This window comes from Panthera uncia, assembly GCF_023721935.1.
Source record: "Panthera uncia isolate 11264 chromosome C1 unlocalized genomic scaffold, Puncia_PCG_1.0 HiC_scaffold_4, whole genome shotgun sequence".
Taxonomy (NCBI): Eukaryota; Metazoa; Chordata; class Mammalia; order Carnivora; family Felidae; genus Panthera; species Panthera uncia.
In genome coordinates this window covers 62141526-62164475 of record NW_026057585.1, presented here as the reverse complement: position 1 = coordinate 62164475, position 22950 = coordinate 62141526, and the positions used below count along the sequence as shown (strand labels likewise).

At 43.2% G+C, this 22950-nt stretch overlaps 2 protein-coding genes across 2 annotated transcripts in view; both read right to left on the bottom strand.

The window, feature by feature from the left end:
• Window positions 1-3840, bottom strand: part of NDC1 (NDC1 transmembrane nucleoporin) — a 47563-nt gene extending 43723 nt beyond the window's left edge. Inside the window, exons 1-2 of the mRNA XM_049617149.1 lie at window positions 3528-3840; window positions 2119-2239 (exon numbers count right to left, since the gene is read on the bottom strand). Coding sequence (XP_049473106.1) covers window positions 2119-2239; window positions 3528-3584 — 178 coding nt within the window. The 5' untranslated portion in view covers window positions 3585-3840. The remainder of the gene's footprint in view (window positions 1-2118; window positions 2240-3527) is intronic.
• A 7487-nt stretch (window positions 3841-11327) lies between these two features.
• YIPF1 (Yip1 domain family member 1) overlaps window positions 11328-22950 on the bottom strand; it is a 37048-nt gene continuing 25425 nt past the window's right edge. Inside the window, exon 10 of the mRNA XM_049617148.1 lies at window positions 11328-11867. The gene's annotated coding sequence lies outside the window, so the exon portion shown is untranslated. The remainder of the gene's footprint in view (window positions 11868-22950) is intronic.

Sequence of the window (22950 nt, the reverse complement as noted above, 5' to 3'; positions counted from 1 at the left end):
TCATACCCTGCTGACAGGTCCTACAGAACATCAACTCAAGAACTACAGTGTGAGTTACTTACACCAAGCTCTGGGTCCTTTAAAATTATACTAGAATTTCCTTTAGATGATCCAGATGTTAACATCAGACAAAATACTACCATATGCAAATGTATTTCATCGTGTGAAAGAGAGAAGTACCACATTTAGTAATATACCAACAAGGTTTCTTTTTAAAATGTATAAATAGTATTTTTCATATCTCTTCTTAATAAATGCAATTAGCTCCTACAGCAAAAAATGTAACATTTCTGGAAACAGCATAATGCATAAATCATCTAAGTGACCTGAATTAAAAAAATTTAAAAATCACAGTATTCCTGTAAAATACTAACATTCACATTTTAGAGTAGTCCGAACAAGCAAATATTCCATTTCAAAAATATGGCCAAGTTTAAAATATGTATGTGTATATAAAACACCTAAAAACATAAATAAGAGAAATAACAAGGAAATCTATTTGGTGTATAGGCTGAGACTTAATAATAAAACCTATAATTTTTAGGAGTATAATTTATTGACCAAGATTAGTAAAGAATATTTGTTAAGTATTCACAATTAAAGCCAAACATTATACTGAACTAAAAGAATGAAAGAACTGATTCATGTGACTAGAAATAAGAAAGGGAAGAGCACAGTTTCTCTGAAAAGACTTTGTGAGCAAAAGTTGAAAGAGATGAGAAACATTTGATGAGAAAAATGGCACAAATCAAATCCCATTTGGAGGGAAGGTGTTACTAGGATTAAAAAACCCTTGCCCGTGAAATGGCAAAAAGCTTTTCTTAAGTGCCAATTCAGAACAACTGGTAATGGTTCTCGATTTCAGTGCTCAATACTCGGAGGTTGGGACCAGACGGCCAAGATCAATGAGCGATGCAGACTCAGGCAAGGTGGTTACAGAAATACCTGCCATCCCTGTGCTGGCTTAAGGCTTAATTTTATCTGCCTTGTAGAACCCCTGCAAGAAGTGACTGAGGTGTCTCAACAAAAAACTTAACACGACTATAATTCTTTAGCAGCAATGTCTCCAAAGACCACAAGGTAAAGCTTCTGACTCCCTGAAAATCGGCATTTTCTTCTGAAAGTTAAATCAACAACACACTTTCCACTTCCCAAAGCAAAAGAAATTTGTCGTTCTTGTTGGGGAGAGGGAAATAAAAAAGAATTAAGAGTATTTGTGCTTCTTAGCCTTAGGCAAGAAGCTTTAAACTTTAAAGAGTTCAAAACCTATCCTGGCAACATTTCTCTTTTTAATTCTAGTGTAGCATAGTGGAAAAACACAGGCTTTGAAGTCAGAGACCAATGTTCAAGTTCTGGTTCAGTTACTCGCTAACTGTGTGACTCTGCACAGACTTATACAACCAAGTCTCAGCTTCTTCATTTATAAAGTAGGGATAATACTTCTTTATTATATAGGGTTGTAGGAAGGATAACAGCTAATATACTTAAGGTGCTTAGTACAGTGTGTGGCACACAGTAGATGGCAATAATTGGTCGTATTATTAACATAATCATATTGTAATAAATGTAGTGACTTTTTTGTCTCCACGGAGAAACATTTAGTCTGCTCCAATCTTTTCCTCCTCATCACTCTTTGCATTTAACTCTATGTTTCTTAGTCTTTAACTCTTTCCCCCTTTTCTCTCTTCTCTTTTTCTTATTAATCACAATATAGAAATGAAGTAGTCTCAATTTTAGACAGGTTTTTTAAAGAGACAGATGTCATATTTTCTATTCCAAATTTTTAAATAGATAAAAGGAACAGTTCTGGTCCTTAAAAAGACAATGTCAAAAAAAAACAGTAAAAAAGACAAACAAACAAAAATTAAGGTACGTTTTCATTTATGTGACCTTCTAATTATCTTTTTGCTTATGTGATAATACAGTCTGACAGGTTTACTAATATTATTATAGAGTGAAAAGGTGATTCATAAAGGGAGTGCCTTAAGATTACCTCAAGGTAAATGTTTTGCCATATCAATATAGGCAGTGATGAAAAACAAATTATTTGATAACACAATTTTTATGCTGAGAAGTAGGTCCTGTAAATTTGATTTCCCCAAACTGAGTACCACTTACCAGACAGCCACTGAATAGGATGAAATAAATCAATGCTGCTGAAGATTATAAATACTGTGGTACAGATGGGTAGAAGCAGCACTGACCAGACAATACTCGCAACTATCCTCCAGCCCAAAACCTATAATTAAACAAAATCCCTCAATCATGAAGTCAAACTATTTCAGTTATTCCAGTTATGCAAATCCTACCTTTTCATACAGGACGTTAAACACTAATATTTACACCCAGATCATAACGGTTACTCCTATCAATAACACTGCATACGACTACAGAATCTTGTTAATTATCACTGAACTGATTCTTGTATTAGTCCAGAGTCCAATGCCACATTAAATATCACACTTTGGGGAAGGGCAGGAATTGTCTTATCTAGTTTTACAACAGTATTTTACAGCAACTTGTAATTGTCTCTCTAGGTTTAACTGATAGATATGTTAGTATCTAAAAGATGTATACACTGTATGGGAATCATCTGCATATTGTAATTGCGTTTCCATTATTAGCTACAGCAATTATCAGGCAGTTACTGCATTGTATTCATGTGTGATCACCAGAGCCTGCCACTTAAGAGACCCAAGATAGAATGCCAAATAAGTCAATAGAAGAAGAGATACTGAGGAGTCTGAAGAAAGAAAATGACAATCGGATTTACATTTTGGAAGGTAAAAACACTCTCGTGTTTGTAAAGTGGCTATAATGAAGATGGATCAGAAAGGACAAGACCCACAAGAGACAATTAGGAGGCAGTCTACCACAACTGCCCACAGCCAAAGTTTACTGCCTGTGCCTGAAGGAAGGCAGTGGCAATGGGAACGTTTTGAAAAGAAGAACTGCAGCCATGTTTTCTGTCTACTGAACACCAGTCATGGATAACATAGGTGATAAAGAACAAGTAAAACTTAAGGACTCAAAGCGTTTAGCTTGGAATACAGCCTCTGCTAAGACCACACCACAGTCTTTCCAATTCTGGACATTCCTTCCCACTTCTTAACCCTAGTAATCAATAAGCTATTTATTTTGCACCTACTAGGTAGATCACCCCTGCATGAAACTCTTGCCCATTCCCTGCCCCAATTCCCACGCAGGTCATCCCTCTCATTCCAACCAGCTTCCTCTTGGGACTCCTCTCCCACCCCATAACAAGTCACTCAGGACGTCCCGCTCGCACACACTAATCAGCTTTCCTCAGCCCGCTCCGCCCACCCTATAACCAGATTCCACTCGGGATGCCCCCAGCACATTCCCGTAATCGGTTCCTCGGGTCGCCCCCTCCCCACGCGCTCCCCACGCTACGCTGGAGCCGCCCTCCACCCACCCGCTCACCGCGCACGCGCGTTTAGCACCCGCCCGCCAGGCCCGACTGCAGCGGCGGGACGAGCGCGCGCCACAGCGCGCGCAGCACTCACACGCCACAAAATGTCCCGCGACCCGCCGGCGGAGAGGCGACTCGCAGCCGTGGCCATGGTGATGGCGGCCCCAACTCTGAGGGGTGCAGGAGACAGTGTGCCCGCCCGCCACAGCAGTTCAAAGGGAGAAAGGCCCCACGAGGACCCTGTTGGGGCTGCCTCAAACGCTGCCTGAGCGAAGCCCGGCCCGGGCCCCAACCAATCCCTTCGAGGCTTCCTCTGGACAGGCGCAACGCGCCAGAACTGCCCCACGGACACGTCCCCCAAAGGGAGCTGGGACTTCAGGACCCGCCCCCTGGCGTTCAAAAGGTCTCCCCGAAGCAGGGACGACCGGGGCGCCAGAGACTGGGGGCGGCGCTGCATGCTGGGAACTGTAGTCTCGACCGCGGTCTAGGAGCAAGGGGAGCGTTGCATTCTGGGACTCAGTTCCAAAGTGCGGCATGCCGGGAGTGGAAGTCTTCCCAGAAGTACCTTGTGGCATGCTGGGAATCGTAGTCTTTTATAAAGCCGATAATATGAACAGTGACAATTGGTCGGAATTTTACAGTTAGATCTGGCAAAATGATCGGCCCTTATTTCTCCCAGTTTTCTTTATCGACTGCCTGAAAGTGAAATCAAAGGATGGTGTGGCCTTCTCCACAGAGGTACTTACTAATTTTACTGATGGCAAAAATTTTCTTTCCATAAAGGTGAATTTGGTTTCCTAAGATCTAGTTCCTAGTTCCAGCTCTGCCACTTGCTAAGTGGAATGTCTTGACCCTCTCTTAGCCTCCATTTCTTCACCTATAAAATAAAGATAAAAATAAAAGCATCCAGTGATGTTGCCAAGATATGATAAAATGCTATACAAATATTAATTTCCTGCCAGTAAGGAAAAAGGTTTTTACCAACCCAAGTTCCACTTCATGAAATCTTCTCTGATTGCAGCAGCCCTCAGTGGGATCCCTGGAGGCATACTGCTAACACCTTTTACATACCCAATTACATACCACGGTCAATGTTCAGTACTCTAGTAACAGAGATTCAGTGATTTACTGACTGGAGAAAGTCCCAATCTAGTGAGAGAAATTGAGATCACACATAGTGCTTTGTAATGTTTGCTAATAATGGTTTCCTGAGTTGCTTTAAGATTATATTCACTTCCAAAAACATGTTAATATCAATCATGTCTGAAGCACTGAAGAACAAACTGGGAATACAAAGGTAGATCAGGTATCTGACAACCTTCTATCTGGTGGTAGAGAAAGATTATAAAGAATCGTTCTAAATGAGTGTCCTTAAACACACCCCCGGAGGTACGCCTGGGTAGCTCTGTCGGTTAAGTGTTCTACTTCGGCTCAGGTCATGATCTCACAGTTCGGTTCATGAGTTCGAGCCCCACGTCGGGCTGCCTGGAGCCTGCTTAGGATTCTGTCTCCCTCTCTCTCTGCCCCTCCCTACTCACACTCTCTCTCTCACTCTCAAAAATAAACAAACATTAAAAAAAAATTAAACACTCCAGGTTACTTGCGATCAGATTACCTTGTTTAGTTCCTTTAGTATCTTGTTCAGACTACTGGTTGTCTACCCTATCTATTCTTCCCTTAATTCTTAGAAGTAGAATCCCCAATTTTTAGCTAGGCATGTGGCTACATTTCCTAGTCTCCCTTGCCGCTAGGTGGAGCCAGGTGACTGATGAGTTCAGGTCAATAAAAATGTATTCAAACTTACGTGGTAGCTTCCCAGAAACTCCCCTTGAAGGAGAGGTATCCAAGGTCTTTGCCCCTTCTTAAACCCTTCCCCCATCCAGCTGCATGGAATATGGATAAAAGGAGACTTGATTATTTGGAGCAACTAAACCAATCCTTAGGCTACCTGCCCTTACCTCCTGACTTCATTTATACAAGAGACAATTATTTATTGTTTACACCACATTTATTTTTAGAGCACTTACCACAATGTGAAATCATCATGTGTAACTACTTATTTATTGTCTGAGTTCCTCACTAGCAGATAAGCTTCACGTGGGCAGGGGCTTTGTCTATCCTGTTTATCACTGTTTTGAAATGCCATAACATTCGAAAGTAGTCAATAAATGTTTGTTAAATGAACAGAAGAATGAATGGAAGTAACTACATCAGAAAGTGTCTGTTCAGGACAACAAACTTTGTTATCTAAATCAAAGAGGGACTGAATGCAGAGAATTGATAACAAAAGTATTAGAAGGGCTGAACAACATAGGGGAGAAAGAATAGGGTTGCAGTAGCAAAAGGGAGGAGGGAGTCCTTATCCAAACATTATGAAGGTGCTACTCCTGTATTAGAGCCATAAGCACGCACGCACGCATGCACGCACACACACACACGCACACACACACGAAGGGAGCGCCAGTGTTGCTGTTAGAACTACCCCATGGCTGTTGAGCAGGAACTTGCACTATTTCCTTAACTTACTTTAGCTTATTTTGAAATACTAAGTTAGCCTTTTCATGTGATTTTGTGGGTGTGTCTTCTGGAATGTTTTCATATCATTAGGGATATCATTCTGCTCTGTATTTTCATTTTTCTAATAATAACTTCACGATGAGATATGACTGCGGTCCTTTCTGTTGCTCATTTTTCTATGAAATTAGTTCTCCTGCACACTTAGGAAGGATGGGTGACTTAGGTTGGCTTCGCTAAATTCAAGATTCTACAGATTCTTTTTCTGTTTTCACAAAGCGTTCAAACACATGGCTTCACACTTTCTGAGACCTCCTGGCTGTGTGCCCTTCCCCCACTCTCCTCTGACTTCCCTTTTCTGTGCCCCAAATATCTCTGGCCTACTCTATCTGTATCCCATTCCTTGCAGTTTCTGCTCTGATGTCCTGGAAAGAGCCTTCGGCTGGTTTTGAGAGTCCACAGGACCTGGACTGCTCCAACTTCTTCAGACCTTACTTCAGACCCCCTGCGCTCATCAGCTGCAAACTGGGTTGCACAAAACTGCCCTCGAATCCAGCTGCTGTTCTCCCACTGGCCTACTGTCCTCTCTGGGGAGTACCTCTTGGCTATTTTGAGGTTCTCTCATTTTTAGATTTCTCAGAAGCTGAGCTGCTTCCCTTTGCTTCTTTCCACAAAAGTGCTAATACCATGTGAGTCTTTGAGTTGCTAGTGGTTTCCACCAGCTTGATTTTTGGGGTTTGATATCTTGTCACTCAGGTTTGTTGTAGATGTTGTCCATAGGTTTTGGTTTTGCTATCCCAGATGTTCTGTTTTTAATGGAGGAATTTGGGGAGATTCAAAAATGCCACTGCCATCTTCTCAGAATTCTTTTCTCTTAAATCTTCATATGATGCCAACCGGTGAAATCAAACTGACAATGGAAAAACCACCATCCATTAACTTTTCTAAAAGTTCCAAGATGTAATAGCTATCTGTCTAAAACTCATTCTGGTTTCATTCAGGGTGGCAGTGTGTCCAGCTAAAGAGCATTTCCCAGCCTCCCTTGCAGCTAGGGATGACCATGTGATACAGTTCTGACCAATGAGATATAAGCATAAGACATTAAATGCAGTTTTGGAGAAAGCTTATTCAAAGGTGGGTCCAACTGGTCAACCCCTTTTGCCCTTTCCCTTCCTGTCAAAAGCTGAGCTGAGCTGGAGTGCTGAGCTGCCAGGTGTCTGAGTAGTAAACATGAATAGTTACAGTCAAGTCTTAATCATTTACTGTGATGGTATAAGCAAGACACTAAATAGGAGAAAGCACTGACTCCCCTAATGTTCATTTTTCTCCATGGAACAGTGACAGGCAAGGGTCCGGTGGATTGGTACAGATGTGGCGTGGTCTTACTGCCAAAGGATCCCTAAACAAAAGTCGCCTGCCATTTTACAGCCCTGAAGGGTAGGAGGAGGGAGAGGGCTATGGGTAGAAAGGTACTGAATACTGGGTCAGAGTGGAGAAAACATCTTCAAGACCCCAACCTCACCCCAACCCCCGAGTATGTTGGTCTAGCAGAGGCACCTGAGAGAGGCCATAGCTAGGGTCCTCATCCCTTAGCTCCATCAGGAGGCCTCCAAAGGAAGGAAGCTGCGCTAGAAATGCAGATTTGCAAAAGAACAAGGCTGGGGTGATGGTAGGGTGAGCCCAGAGCCCCTGACTGCAACTCCCCTCAGAGAGCACAGTGCTAAGGCCATGCACCTAGTCTGGTGTGCAGTGGGCAGCTTTCCCAGAGCCTGTCAGGTAAAGGTCTTTAGGTACATAGCCCCTAACTGTCTATGGTCAAGCCTGAAAGATATAGGGTTCTGGCTTGAAGCTGGACTCCTTGCGGCCTACACTTTGCTGGAAGACAGCAGACATCTTGGGATCAGATGATGGCAAATTCATGCTAAAGACTGTTGAACCAAAGAAAAATGAAAATAAGTCAGACTCTCTAGGGGCATCATGAAGCAGCTATATTAACCTGGGTGGGGCTATCTCTAAACTTCTATTTGTGTGAGAAAAGTAAAACTACTAATTTGTTTAAGCTATTGCTTTTCAGAATTTTTTTAAGGTTGAATACAATTTGTAAGTGCTTCACGGAGGTCCCAAGAGCAGGGGCCCCCAAATGGCAGGGCTGTCTGATTCATGAAATGTTCACTGGTCCTTCATAGGTGAGAAAAAATGAACAAAGTAGTCAGCTTCTTTAGTACTGAAATTATGCCCCTCCAGATTATTTGATATTATAATGTTCTCTCTTTTATAAGATGATGGTGCTAATTTATGAGGGTGGTTGTGTCTAACATCCTTACTTAGAAATTAAATCCTGACCAATGTATTAAATAATCTCTAAACATTTTTTTTTAAACTTTACCAGTCATACCACACTTAAAAGTACTCAGTAGTAACTAAATTCTCCCTCAAACATGGATATTTATGTATGCCTGGGAAAAACTCACTACTCTCCTTCACTTTAACGCTTAACAACACTTCTGTGACCAGATGTGTGGGTTTTCCACACCAAGCAATTCTGCCACTAACTGCCTGGAGGTAATACAGACCCAAAGGTTAAGGGCACCCTCCCACAAGACCACCCTGCTGACTTCAGACATCAATTGCTAATAGTGGGTTCCCAGGTTACCCATGATTTCTGTCTGACCTGGCTATAAATTGTTAGTTCCCATGACCTCCTCCCTGAGTTTGACAATTTGCTCACAGAACCCAGGAAAACAGTTTATTCACTATTGCTGATTCATTACCAAGAACATTTTAAAGGATACAAATAAACAGCCAGATGGAGAGATACACAGGGCGAGTTCTAGAAGGGTCCCAGGTACAGGAGCTTCTGTTCCTCTTGGAGTTGGGGTGCACCACCCTCTGGGCATGTGGTTGTATTCACCAACCTAGAAGCTCTCCAAACCCCGTCCTTTTGGGACTCTTATGGAGGCATCATCACATAAGCATGATTGATTATTACCTCCATTTCCAGCCCCTCACCTCTCTCCAGAGAATGGGGAGTGGGGCTGAAAGTTCCAAGCTTCTAATCATGGCCTGGTCTTCCTGGTGACCAGCCCCCTCCAGAGCCTCCCAAGAGTCACCTCATTAGGAAAAAAAAAAGGGTGCCTGGGTGGCTCAGTCAGTTAAGTGTCCGACTCTTGGTTTTGGCTCAGGTCATGATCTCATGGTTTCGTGAGTTCAAGCCCCACATCAGACTCCAAGCTGACAGTGTGGAGCCTGCTTGGGATGCTCTGTCTCCCTCTCTCTGCCCCTCCCCCACTTGCGCTATCTCTGTCTCTCTCAAAATAAATAAATAAACTTAAAAATAAATAAATAAATAAGTGCTCCAGGGGCACCTGGGTGGCTCAGTCGGCTGAGCGTCCGACTTCGGCTCAGGTCATGATCTCGCAGTTTGTGAGTTTGAGCCCCGCATCAGGCTCTGTGCTGACAGCTCAGAGCCTGGAGCCTGCTTCGGATTCTGTGTCTCCCTTTCTCTCTGCCCCTCCCCTGCCCATGCTCTGTCTCTGTCTCAAAAATAAATAAAACATTAAAAAAAATTTTTTTTAATGTTCCACTACCTAGGAAATTCCAAGAGATTTGGGAGCTCTGTCAGACACTCTTTATCATCCAGGAAATGGCAAGGGTCTTAGCAGCTCGGTCAGAAACAGTGGCAGAGACCAATATATAGATTTATCATTTCACAATATGCTTCTATTCTTCAATCGGAGTCCTGCCACTCTTGCTAGGGGACAGGAAGGGGAGGTTGCAAATGGCCTGTACAGGGAATTCACAGGACCCACATGTATAAGAATCACTGCCTTGGGCAGCAGGAGTTAAATTTTATTTATTTATTTTTTTTAACGTTTATTTATTTTTGAGACAGAGAGAGACAGAGCATGAACAGGGGAGGGTCAGAGAGAGGGAGACACAGAATCCGAAACAGGCTCCAGGCTCTGAGCTGTCAGCACAGAGCCCGACGCGGGGCTCAAACTCACGGACCGCGAGATCATGACCCGGGCCAAAGTTGGCCGGTTAACTGACTGAGCCACCCAGGCGCCCCGAGTTAAATTTTAAAGAAAGAGCACCAGGGTACCATTTCAGAGGGTGACCAGAAGGTACAGACACCAAGTTCTTTGAAGAGTCCTTGAAGATAAAAGAAACACTTAGCGGGGCGCCTGGGTGGCTCAGTAGGTTGGGTGTCTGACTTCGGCTCAGGTCATGATCTCATGGCTCGTGAGTTCGGGCCCCACGTTGGGCTCTATGCTGACAGCTCAGAGCCTGAAGCCTGCTTCAGATTCTGTGTCTCCCTCTCTCTCTACCCCTCCTCCGCTCATGCTCTGTCTCTCTCTGTGTCAAAAAATAACAGAGCCTGGAGCCTGCCTTGGATTCTGTGTCTCCCTCTCTCTCTCCCCCTCCTCCGCTCATGCTCTGTCTCTCTCTGTCTCAAAAGTAAATAAACATTAAAAAGAAAAAAAGAAGAAGAAACACTTTGCTGGAGAAGACGCAGGGGGTGCAGAAGAGCTGTTTTCAAACATCTGAAGTCAACAAAGGGAAGACAGCTCAGACCTGATCTGAGAGGTCCAGGGGTAGAGCCCGGACCAAGCAGTGAAAGCTGCAGAGGTACACACAGGAGTTGTTTGAGGAGGAGATGGCGGCGTTGGAGAGGCCGAGGCTGGCGACTGCCCAGCAGTAATCATGTGACGGTGAGATCCAGGGGCTCAGGGACCTTGTCTGTTTTGTTCACTGCTCTAGTCCCACTTCCTAGAATGGTGATCAGCACATAGTAGGTGCACAACCTATACGTGTTAAGTAAATCAGTGGGAGGAATACTCTGCACTTGATGGGAGGTTTGCCAAGGTCATCTTAAGCTCACTGGAGCCGGAATTGGTACGCATCTTACTTTTTCTGTGTGATCAGCTTTTTAAGACCGAGTGCGTCTTTGTGGCTGTCTCAGAAATACATTGGAAAATCCCATCCTGAAGAGGGTAACAGAACAGTAGGGAATCAGCAATCCTGACTTGGCAGAAGCTCAGCTTCCTCGGTGCTACGCATTTTGAATACAATGTATTTTAAAAGTATCCGAGAGGCGTCACTGGTTTCCCCCCTTAAGGCACCCTAGCCAGGAGTCATGCCACCTCAAAGAGGCACTCAAAGTGCCCTCCAAGTTTTTACTAAAATGTGTGTGTCAGAATAGGTTGTAAGTGAGCATGGTCTTTAATCCTTCTGTTCCCTACTTCTAGGAAGAACAATTCCAATGTCCCTCACCCCAACAGCTAGCGCATTAAATAAATCAAGATTCCCAGCAGCCTCCAGCATACTAAAGATAAAACATCAAGGAAGAACTTGAGACCAAAGTCATGAAATGCAGACAGACATTCTATGAGGTATTTATTTGCAACGATTAGGTTTGCTTGCTCAGAGTCAGGTCACCAAAGACAAATGTTCAGGCTCCCAGTGGATCCGAACCAAAGTTCATACAGTTTGGCCACTTTAGGATGGCAAGCATTTGGAGAGGAGAGGATCACCTTAGAGGAACATCCAGAACAAAGACATGAGAAGCTCAGGATGGATCCATTCCACGTATCAAGGGCAGACCTAATGTGAAGCATGTCACATGACAGCGAGAGGCAAATGGCAGGCACACATACCACGTTCCCTTGTGTTCCATTCCAAATCAGGGCATAGTCCCGATGGTAATTGACAGTTGAGAAAGAAGAGCTGAAAGACACAGGTGCTGAACAACACTTAATTGCTGTGCGTTAAATTAGGTGACTGGGTTTCAGGGTGACACCTTACAGACAGATGCCAAAGGTGGTGCCATTGCATCAGTTTTCCTGCACTTGGTCGTTCTGCTTTCCTGCAGTAGATGCCACGTCCAAAGGAGACACACGCCAAAACACATAAAAGAGAACTGAAAAACAGAAAGAGGAACTTTTAAGATGAAGAGTCCCCCACACGGAAAGGAGCTAAACTGCAGGACGGTATTTATGTTTAGAGGTATAGCTTCAATACCAGACAGCCTTGAGCCCTGATTCACGAGCTTCAAGGCTTACCATTGGAGGGAAGATGACATTTTTAAAAGTTTTCCTCTGTTTCTTTGGAAATCCAGTGATTTTTCTCTACCAGACCCCACAGTTCCCTTCACCCATCCTTCTTTCTCTTGTCTTTGTGACAGCTGTGTTAGGTGCTAGAGGAGGAAGAAAGTAAATATGGAGACACATAAAAAGATTTGGAAACTGGGGAACTGTTTGTGGTTGTTGAAACATGTGGTTATGTAGGGGACAATGGCAGGATATGAGGCAGGACAATTAAATTCGGGATAGATCCCACTCTCCCGGGAGTTTAGATTTTGTCTTTTAGACAATAGGAGGCCCCCAAAAAGTTTTTAAATAGAGGAGTGACACAGTTTATAATTTTTTGTAAACCGCTTTGGCTACACATCGGATAGATTAGAAGGAAAAAAAGAAAAGAGATAGAGAAACCCATAAAGTTATTACCACAGTCCAAATGTGAGATGATTAGATCCTGAACACCAGGTATAGTACTGATAGGACAGATCTGAGAAACATTTCAGGGGTAGAATAGACAAATTTTGCTGATAGATAAGATGTAGATGATAAGAGAGAGGAATCTACATTGATGATGAGGTTTCTACCTTGGGTGACTGGGTTGGATTTCTTTTTTTTTTTTTTTAACGTTTATTTATTTTTGAGACAGAGAGAGACAGAGCATGAACGGGGGAGGGTCAGAGAGAGAGGGAGACACAGAATCTGAAACAGGCTCCAGGCTCTGAGCGGTCAGCACAGAGCCCGACGCGGGGCTCGAAATCACGGACCGCGAGATCACGGCCTGAGCCGAAGTCAGACGCTTAACTGACTGAGCCACCCAGGCGCCCCTGGATTTCTTAATTAATCCAACAAATACTGAGCGAGGACTCATGTGTCAGATGTGTCAGGCACTGGGTACAGTGATGAATAAGGTAGATGTGGTCCTAACTCTCAAGAAATTACAGTCTAGCGGCAGAAACTACAGAGGAAACAAATACATAAAACATTACTTATGTTAATTACAACTGTATGGTAACTGTGAGAGAGTATGATGAAGAATCTAACCTAGTCTGAAGTCAGGGGCGGTGTGGATGGTAGTGCCATCCACTGAGTCAGGAAAATACAAGGAGGATCTGATGGGGGTGGGGGTGAGTTTAGTTTCGAACATAATGAATTTGAGTCATCTGTTGGTACACCCAGTTGGGGATTTGCAATAGATGGGAATTTGGAAAGAGGCGCCAGAAATATATTTATATCTCAGGGGGGTGGTTAAGAAATGTGGCAGAGAGGGTTTCCTAATAAATGGCCTTGAACCTAAGAGAATGTGCCAGGCCTCCTTAGAAACCATCAGGGGCAGTATCACACCTACACGTCGGCATCTGACCACACTAGCAGGGTGGGGCTAAGACAGGGGAATGTACCTTAATGGCCCGGCTCCAGAAAAGGGAAATGCTGTCAACAATATATCTGTGAAAAGTGGTTCGAGAAGGGTGAATGCTGGGATTTGCTGGATTGTTAGAACCTAAAGTCCTGACTGGCCTTCTGGTAAACATCAACTCAGGTTTTTGAAATGCTAAATAAAGGTAGGGACAAACGAACCCACAGGGCAGGCACTAAAGATCTTATTTTCATAAATATACTCTTTTTCTCTCATCTCTCTAGCTGCTTGTTCCAAATTAATGTCAAGACTAGAGGAGGAAGTGCAGACAGAAAATTCCCTTGCCCTGCTGCCAACCTTTATAGGTAGCCTGTGGGACAGAGGCTGGGAATTCCTGGGGCTTGGGCCAGAGGGTGGCAAGTCAGATGATACTTTGTGCCAGGCTTGGCCCATAATGCCACCAACAGCCAGAACCCCCTCACCTCTTCCCTGCCGAACACCCGATTCCTGGCCACTTTTGGCTCCCCACTTTTGGCCCCACTGTGGCACAGGCATGCCCCGTGTCCTGTTCGTCGATACAGCCCTGCACCCAAGCCTGATCGGAGGTGCTCCAATCAGAAGTTCTCTCTTAAATTTAGCAGGGCCTTCTAGTCTGTCTGAGCACATGGGATAGAAAATCAAGGTGTAAAATCTGTGAGGGTAAGGACTTATCACTATTGTTCACCCCAGTCACCCAGCAAAAAGTAGCAAAGGGTAGTTCTCTTTGAATGAATGAAAGTTCCTAAGTAACCTGGCAAACAAACCGAGGATATGTGCATGTGATTGATGTATCAACTGTCACTCGTTCAAAACGAAGCTTTCCTCAAATGCCTGCTGGATGCTGCGGGTATACTGGTAAATACATCTCCGCTCTCAAGGAATTCTCAGTCTAGATTACAATAAATAGAAAAAAATTGCCATAACAGAGGAACATACAACGAGCTGTAGGACAGCACAGAGGAGTAAGTAATATAAACTTCCCCAAGGAGAGGGTATCTGAAGTGAGTCCTGAAGAATAAATAGTGAGCTTCCAAGCAGGTGAGCCAGGGAAGGGAATTCCAGAACTTAAACAAAACGCAACAAAACAAAACAAAAATTAAAAGGTTTTAGAGCAATATTCCCAGTAATTAATGGTAATGCTATTGCTGTTATTATTAGACCATTGTGAGTGCCTGGATACAACAATTAAGTACTTATGTGACAGGCCAATTTTACCACTGCTGGTATTGTTGAAAAGCGAGATCCTCAGGTGAGAAAGGAGATGCAGATATAAGATAAAAGCAATTTAGTGAAAACTCTGTAGTGCTACGTAAGAACTGAAAGGCTGGGTATGAACTCACAATGTATCTTCTTTAAAAAAATAAATAACCAAGCAAACCACAAATCTGTTTCCCGACTCTGAACAGTGAAAAGGCCCTTAAACAGCCAAGACCCCTACAACGATCTGGCAGTTTACCACTTCTCCACTGAACAGGACCGAGGCTCCTTCGAGACATGAGTCAACCTGGGTCTCGGACAGGAAATGTTCAGAATAAGCCCGGAAAATTTTGTTATGACAGATAACAAGGCAGTCATCAGAAACTCTTAGGGCCGTGCCAACAGGACCCAGGCCAATTTGAAGAGGTTCCCATCAGCCAAAGATGGGACAATTTGAGTACTGATAAGCATAATACTTGTGATGGACTGAAATTAGTTGGTCACTGTTGCCGCGTGCTGCTAAACCAACTACTATTTTGAAAATAGGTGAAAAATAAATCATTTATTCTGCTCTTCTATAAAAACTATATCACTGGATAGCCAAAGAGTAGATAAAGGGAAGTTTTTATAAAAGCAATATTCTAGGGGTGCCTGGGTGGCTCCGTCGGTTAAGCGGCAAACTTCGGCTCAGGTCATGATCTCGCAGTTCGTGACTTTGAGCCCCGCGTTGGGCTCTGTGCTGACAGCTCAGAGCCTGGAGCCTGCTTCAGGTTCTGTGTTTCTGTCTCTCTCTGCCCCTCCCCTACTGATGCTCTGTCTGTCTGTCTGTCTGTCTCTCTCTCGAAAAACATTAAAAAAAATTTTTTTAAATAAATATTCTAGTTAGTAAACAAAGAAGCAAAGATGGAATTTAAATATCACCATTTTGGAAGCCCTAATGAATGAACAGATGTAGGCATTGCTTATTAATGGTCACTAATATCAAAGAGTAAAAGAGATAATTACACATTATGAGTTTATGGGTGGAAGAATTTACCACCACATATCAAGTAGTCTTGCCAAAACCAACCAACCGACCAATGCTGAATCTGAACAAACCATTAGATACAACCACCAATTTACAGAAAACAGAAGACAGAGCAACATGTTAAACGACACCATACGGATACAGTCAGCAGAATCCAGACAGTGAGAAGCTACAGGATAAATGATTCTTCAACAAATACATGGTAAAGGGAGAGAGAGGGAAATGGAGTAGGAATCTATAATTTGAAAAACATTTAAGAGATACATCAATAAATTGCAAGATGAAATTCAAACACTAAAGTATATTTGATACAGGCATACCTCAGAGATATGGTGGAGATATTCCATACCATGGCAATAAAGTGAACACCACAATAAGGTGAAAGCAAATGAGCTTTTTGGTTTTCCAGAGCACATAAAAGTTATGTTTACACTATATTATAGCCTGTTAAATGCGCAATAGCATTAGGTCTAAAAAATGTACATACTTTAACTTAAAAAATACTTTATTGCTAAACAATGCTAAGCATCATCTGACCTTTCAGCGACTCACAATCTTTTTGCTGGTGGAAGGTCTTGCCTCAATGGCAATGGCTGCCAAATGATCAGGGTGCTGGTTGCTGAAGACTGGAGTGGCTGCGGCCATTTCTCAGAAGACATCAATGAAGTCTGACACATGGATTGATTCTTTTCACAAACGATTTCCCTGTAGAGTGTGATGTTGCTGGATAGCATTTTAGTGACAGTTAGAACATCTCTCAAAATTGGAAGTCAGTCCTCTCAAACCGTGCCGCTGTTTTATCAACTAGTTTATGTGATCATCCGAATCCTTTGTGGTCATTTCAACAATCTTCACAGCATCTCCACCAGGAGTAGATTCCATCTCAAGAAACCACTTTGTTTGCTCATCCGTAAGAAGTAACTGCTCAGGCGCTCAGGTTTTATCATGGGATTGCCGCCATTCAGTCCCACCTTCAGGCTCCATTTGTAATTCTAGTTCTCTTGCCCTTTCCACCCCATCTGCAGTTACTTCCTCCACTGAAGTCTTGAACCCCTCAAAGTCATCCATGAGGGTTGGAATCTTTCAAACTGCTGCTCATGTTCATGACCTCGTCATGAATCACAAATGTTCTTAATGGCATCTAGAATGGTGAATCCTTTCCAGAGGGTTTTTAATTTACTTTGCCCAGATCCACCGAGGAATCACTACAGCAGTGGTAGCCTTATGAAATTTATTTCTTAAATAATATCTCTTGAAAGTCAAAATTACTCCTTGATCCATGGGCTACGAATGCATGTTGTGTTAGCAGGCATGAAAACAACATCCATCTTGTACATCTCCATCAGAGCTCTTGGGTGACCAGATGTACTGTCAATGAGCAGTAACATTTTGAAAGGAATCTTTTTTTCTGAGCAGGTTGTAAACAGATGTGCTATCATCTAGGGTTTGCTGTTCCATTTATAGAGCACAGAAAGTGGAGATTTAGCATAATTCTTGAGGGTCCTGGGGTTTTATTAATGGTAAATGAACAATGGCTTCAACTTAAAGTCACCAGCTACCTTAGTCCCTAACAAGAGAGCCAGCCTGTCCTTGCAAGCTTTGAGGCCAGGCATTGACTTCTTTCCTTTATAGCCATAAAAGTCCTAGATGGCATCTTCTTCCAACATAAGAAGATCTGCATTGGAAATCTGTTGTTTAGTGTAGCCACCTTCATTTATCAGCTTAGCCAGATCTCCTGGATAACTTGCTGCAGCTTCTACATCAGCATTTGGTGCTTCACCTTGTAATTTCATGTTATGGAGATAGCTTCTTTCCTTAAAGCTGTAAACCAATTTCTGGTAGTTCCCAACTTTTCTTCTGCAGCTTCCTCTCAGCCTTCACAGAAATGAAGAAAGTTAGGGCCATGCTCTTGATCAGGTTTTGGCTTACGGGAATGTTGTGGCTGGTCTTCTATCCAGACCACTCAAACTTTCTCCATATCAGCAATAAGTCTGTTTTACTTTTTTATCTTTCATGTGCTCACTGGAGTAGCACTTTTTACTCCCTTCAAGAACGTTTCCTTTGCACTCACAACTTGGCTAACCAGCACAACAGGCCTAATTTTCGGCCTATCTCAGATTTTGACATGCCTTCCTCACTATAAGCTTAGTCATTTCTCGCTTTTGTTTTGTTTTGTGTTAACGTTTATTTATTTATTTTGAGAGAGAGAGGAGAGAGAGGAGAGAGAGAGGGAGACAGAGAATCAGAAGCAGGCCCAGCACTGTCAGCACAGAGCCTGATGCGGGGCTCAAGCTCACGAACAGTGAGAACGAGACCCAAGACAAAGTCATATGTTTAACCAACTGAGGCACCCCGGCACCCGTCATTTCTAGCTTTTGAGTTAAAGTGACAGATGTGTGTCTCTTCTTACTTGAGCACTCAGAGGTCATTGTAGGGTTATTAATTGGACTAAGTTCAATATTATTGTGTCTTTAACAGAGAAGCCCAAGGAGAGGGAGAGAGATGGGGGAATGGCCAGTCACTGGAGCAGTCAGAACACACATAACCTTTACTGATTAAGTTTACCATTTTACATGGGCGTAGATCATAGCACCGCAAAACAATTACAATAGTAAGTAACATCAAAGATCAGTGATCACAGATCACCATAACAGACATAACGATAATGAAGAAGTTTAAAATATTTCAAGAATTACCAAAACGTGACACAGAAACACAAAGTGAGCAAATGCTTTTGGAAAAATGGTGCCGATAGACCTGGCTACCCCAGACCTTCAATTTGTACAAAACACAGTATCTGTGAAGCATGATAAGCAAAGCTGAGTAAAAAGGAGGTATGCCTGCATTAAGGAGTTATCATTTTTTTTAGATGTGACTATGGTGTTATGGTCGTGTTTTTAAAAGTATCTTTTATAGATTCAGAATTTAAATATTTGTGCATCAAATAATAGGATACCTGAGATTGGCTTCAAATGAATAGGAGGGACTAGATGGGTGTGTGGATGAAATAAGGCTGACCACAAGCTGACAAACTGTGGAAAGTGAGCCATGGGTATGTGGAGATTCGTTATACTGTTCACTCTACTTTTGCCTGTGTTTAAAGACTTCCCACAAAATAAGTTTAAAAAGGAATAAGAAGTTATTGTGTTGACCCACTCTCCAACCCAAGTTCCCCCAAATGACTCCAAAGAAAGAGAACCAGGAAGAAAAGCAATGAAGAAATAGTGCAGAAACTGAAAATGGATTCTCTGTGCAGGGACTTTTCAGACATTGTGTAGAAAATAAGGGGCTGGTAGAAAACAGTGTTAGCCGTGGTATAAAGTCCTGCTGTTTGGATGCTGTGTTAAAGAGGATGATAGCACTGGGTTAAAGCTGATTTCAGAATGGAACTGATGTGTATAAACATAGCAAAAGGGTTTGTAGCTTTAGTTGACCAAAGGAACACTCCTGACCCAAGTGAGTGAAAGGATAATTGCACATAAACCCTAGGTATCAAATCAGGAGGGTTTTAATGACAAAGGAATCTTCTCCAGTCCTCTGCTCATCTCTTATTAAAGCCCCGTCACACTGCAGTATAATTATCTGCTGGCCACCTTCCTCTCCACACAGACCCACTTATCACTGCTCCTGGGAAGGCACCCCCCCGTCTGAATGCGGTCCTTCAGAAACTCCCTCCTACAAGCCAAAGTAAGACTCCCAAGGTAGTTTCTAGGCTTCCCCAGGGTCTTGGCTCAGAGAAGAAATGGCACTGGCCCTCAGGTGATAAGTTAATTTTTAAAAAGGAAGGAAAGAGCAAAGGAAAGAAGGAAGGAAAGGAGGGAAGAAGAAAGCCAAATATTCTCTATAATATCTCAATGACTTATACAGGGGTAATTTCTCTGATCACAAGTAATCAGAAGCTCCTCTGTGATCCTGAGTTTCCAGACAGAGCTCTTCCCATAATCCATACTATGCTAAGCCCTCCAATGCACAGATTTATATAAGGAAGGTTATCTGCGAGATTAGAAGCCATTCTTTTTCAGTGAAAGCTGGGAGGCTTAAGATTACAGTAGAAGGCAGCCAGCTCATAAATCTACAGTGCCTGGGGCTCTAGACAGACCCCTCATTGGCAAAGCGATTGATGCTTCTGCCAGGGAAGCTCCAAAGAAACTGTTCATCACTATCTCATTTGTAGACGTGAGGCCAAATGGAGACACTGACACCCAAGTTTATAGATCTGAGCAAAGCCCAAAGGTGTCAAATTTGTATAAATCAGGATGGGAGGTCTGCAAAGGTCCTGGGGTCCAGGCTTTTCTCAGATGCCAGTTTCTGACTCTCTGAAGGTTTACAGCACCTGGGACATTAGTCGGAGCCTTCATAATAAAATATAAGGAAGGAACTCAAGTCCTAATGCAAGATCAGGCTGAAAGAGTCCCTCACCCAGGCTGGTATCAGGTATTCTTGACCAAGGCAGAGAGATCCAAGCAACTGTTGCCCTTGTGGTCTCTACCTCTATCCTCCAGCTGAGCTCAGATTTTCTTATTCCCAGTGAGGTGAGCCCACATCGCATCATTGTGTCCCAATGAACAACCTATGACCTCACCTTCCCAAATGCCATGGGAAGCTGACCACTCTTCAGAAAAACAGGTAATTGATTGCTTCTGCTCAACCTTCAGGGCCAGACTCAAACAAGATCCCTTCTGCGAAGCCTTCCCTCAGGCCAAATGAGTCAGTGCTTCTGTGCTCCCACCACTCTCATCAATTCACAATTTGGGTAGGGCACTTCTCACATAATCTGCTTATTATCTGTTTAGCTATTTTACCCATGGACCGAGGCTCCCCATGGCAGATTGCATCTGATTCTCTAGGTCCCCAATGCCTGGCCCATGGGGGACCACAGAGTCACCTCAAGTAAACACTGAGCGAGAGAGTAAATGATGTCTGGAGCTCCGTGAGCCAAGACACCTCTGGTAAAAGCCCACATCCCACTCTTGCCTTAATCTTACAAAGGGTCACCTCCAACCACCCAACTTTGACTGAGCACTCGCTCTGTCTGTGCCAGGCAGGCATTGGGCCAAGCACTGGGGAGTCCAAGTCCAATTAGACTCAGTCTCTTCCCCATGAAACTCAATCTCAGGAAGAGACCCGCCTTGTCCTAGGGCCTTCTCTGCAACAGTCAATGAAATCCATCTGCAAGAGGAGCTGAACAAATGTGTAGACAATCAAACCATGAGGCAAACAAGCTACCACATGCTCATTCTAAGGCGGTGGGCTGCAAAAACAACCCACTGAGGTAGTGGAGGAAAAATGTTAGAACTTCTATTAATATCTATTTTTCATCAAAAAAAGAAGAAACTACGCTTTAATAGTTACTGTATGGATTGACAACAAAATACGTAAACACTATACACATATTACTAGAGTATGTGCTTGTGGCAGACAGCACAATGGCCTCCATACAATGTACACGTATATTAAATCATCATGATGTACACTTTAAATACCTGTATCATCTTATTTGTTAATGATTCCCTCATAAAGGTGAAAAATAAAATAAAATTAAAATGCCCTCCAATGATCCCTGCCTCCAGGTATTCATGCCTTTGTATAATCCCCTCCCATTGAGTATGAGCAAGACTTGTAACCTGCTTCTAATCAAAAGAATACAGCAAAGGTGATATATATCATTTCTATGGTTATTTTATGTTACAGATCTTCTGTCTTCCTGACTGTCGATTATCTCCATTTACAACTTTGATGACGCTGGTGAGCCTATGGAGAGGCCTATGTGGCAAGAAACTGGGGACAGCCTCCAGCTGACAATTAGCAAGGAAGCCTTCAGTCAACAGGCTACAAGGAAGTGAATCCAGCCAACAACCATGTGAGCTTGGAGGAAGATCCTTCCCCAGTCCAGCTCTCAGATGAGACCCCAGCCCAGGCCAACACTTTGAGCGCAGCCCTGTAAGAGAACCTGAAGGAGAGAACCAAGCTAAGCTATGCCTAGATTCCTGACGCACAGAAACCGCGAACTAATAAATGAGTGTCATTTAAGGTGCTAGGTTTGAGGTAATATTGTTAGGCAGCCATAGATAATTAATACAGCCCTCACATTCTTAAATTCTTAACTGATAGGTTGTGCAACCAAAGAAGTATGGATTCTATGAACTGAAGCATCTCTAGACCAGCAAAGGAGGGCTCCAAAAAAGAGGCCAAAAGCCAGCAGTGGGAGCCTGAAAGTTTTATTAATAAAAACAACATCAGCCTTCAAGGTAGGAAATCAGAAAAACCTCCAAAATTGGCTTCAGAATACATGAGTTTGGGTCCAAGCTCTGCCTCTAAGAGGTAGGTGAACTTAGTCAACTCAGACTTCTTAAGTCCATCTTCCTCATCTATACAATGGGGTCAACAAGGCTGGTGAGAGTGGACAGAGAGAGAGTGATCTGGAAAGTATTTTGCAGAATGAAGTGTGATATTACACATGTTGGTTTGCTACAAAAGTCTGGGATGGCCTTGGGCAAGGCACTGTCCTCTCTTGGCCTCAGCTTCCTTATTATTAAAAGGGGGAGGGAAGCCCATCCTATCTGCAAGGGCTCTGACCTTTGATTCTGACATTACATCCCCATGTGAAGAGAGGAAGAGGGGAAGGTGGGCTGTGACATTTACAATAGTTCCCTAGTCATTCCATTGGTCAGGGTAGTTGTCTTACCAACAACCCCGCCAGAGGTGTCTTTGTTTGACCAAGCAAATCTTGTCAATTTGCAAGGCCTGCAACCCAAATTCCCCACCTAAGAGAAAAAATCTACTTATTTGACAAAAAAGAAATAAAGGGTCAAGGTAAAGTCAGTGGGAACCACCAAATCTCAACACAAATACCAAGCCACTCTCAGAGAGGAAGTAGCTTTGAATCTATCACTGAGTACCTTAACTATGTGCCAGGAGCTTTTATAAATGTGATCTCTAATCTTCACTGCAGTCTTAGAGTATGGGTTGTATCATTCTTATTTCACAGTTAAGTTGGCCGAGGCTCTGAAAGAGTAAGCTCCTTGCCCCAGGTACACGGCCAGTATAAGGTAGGACCAAGATCTCATTTTAGTTCTGCTTGACTCTAAAGGCCCTGGTCTTTGCACCACACTCAATAACTCTGGGAGAGGAGAAGGTCACCCTGTGGTTACAAAACAGACGAAAGGTTCTTGGCCCACAGGGAGATCAGGGGCAGAGTATGGCTTCATTCATTCACTCCACAAACATTTACTGAGTATCCACTGTGTTGTGGTGAGCAATGAAGATAAAGGGTAATACCTATTTCTTGTTCTCATGGAACTGAGCT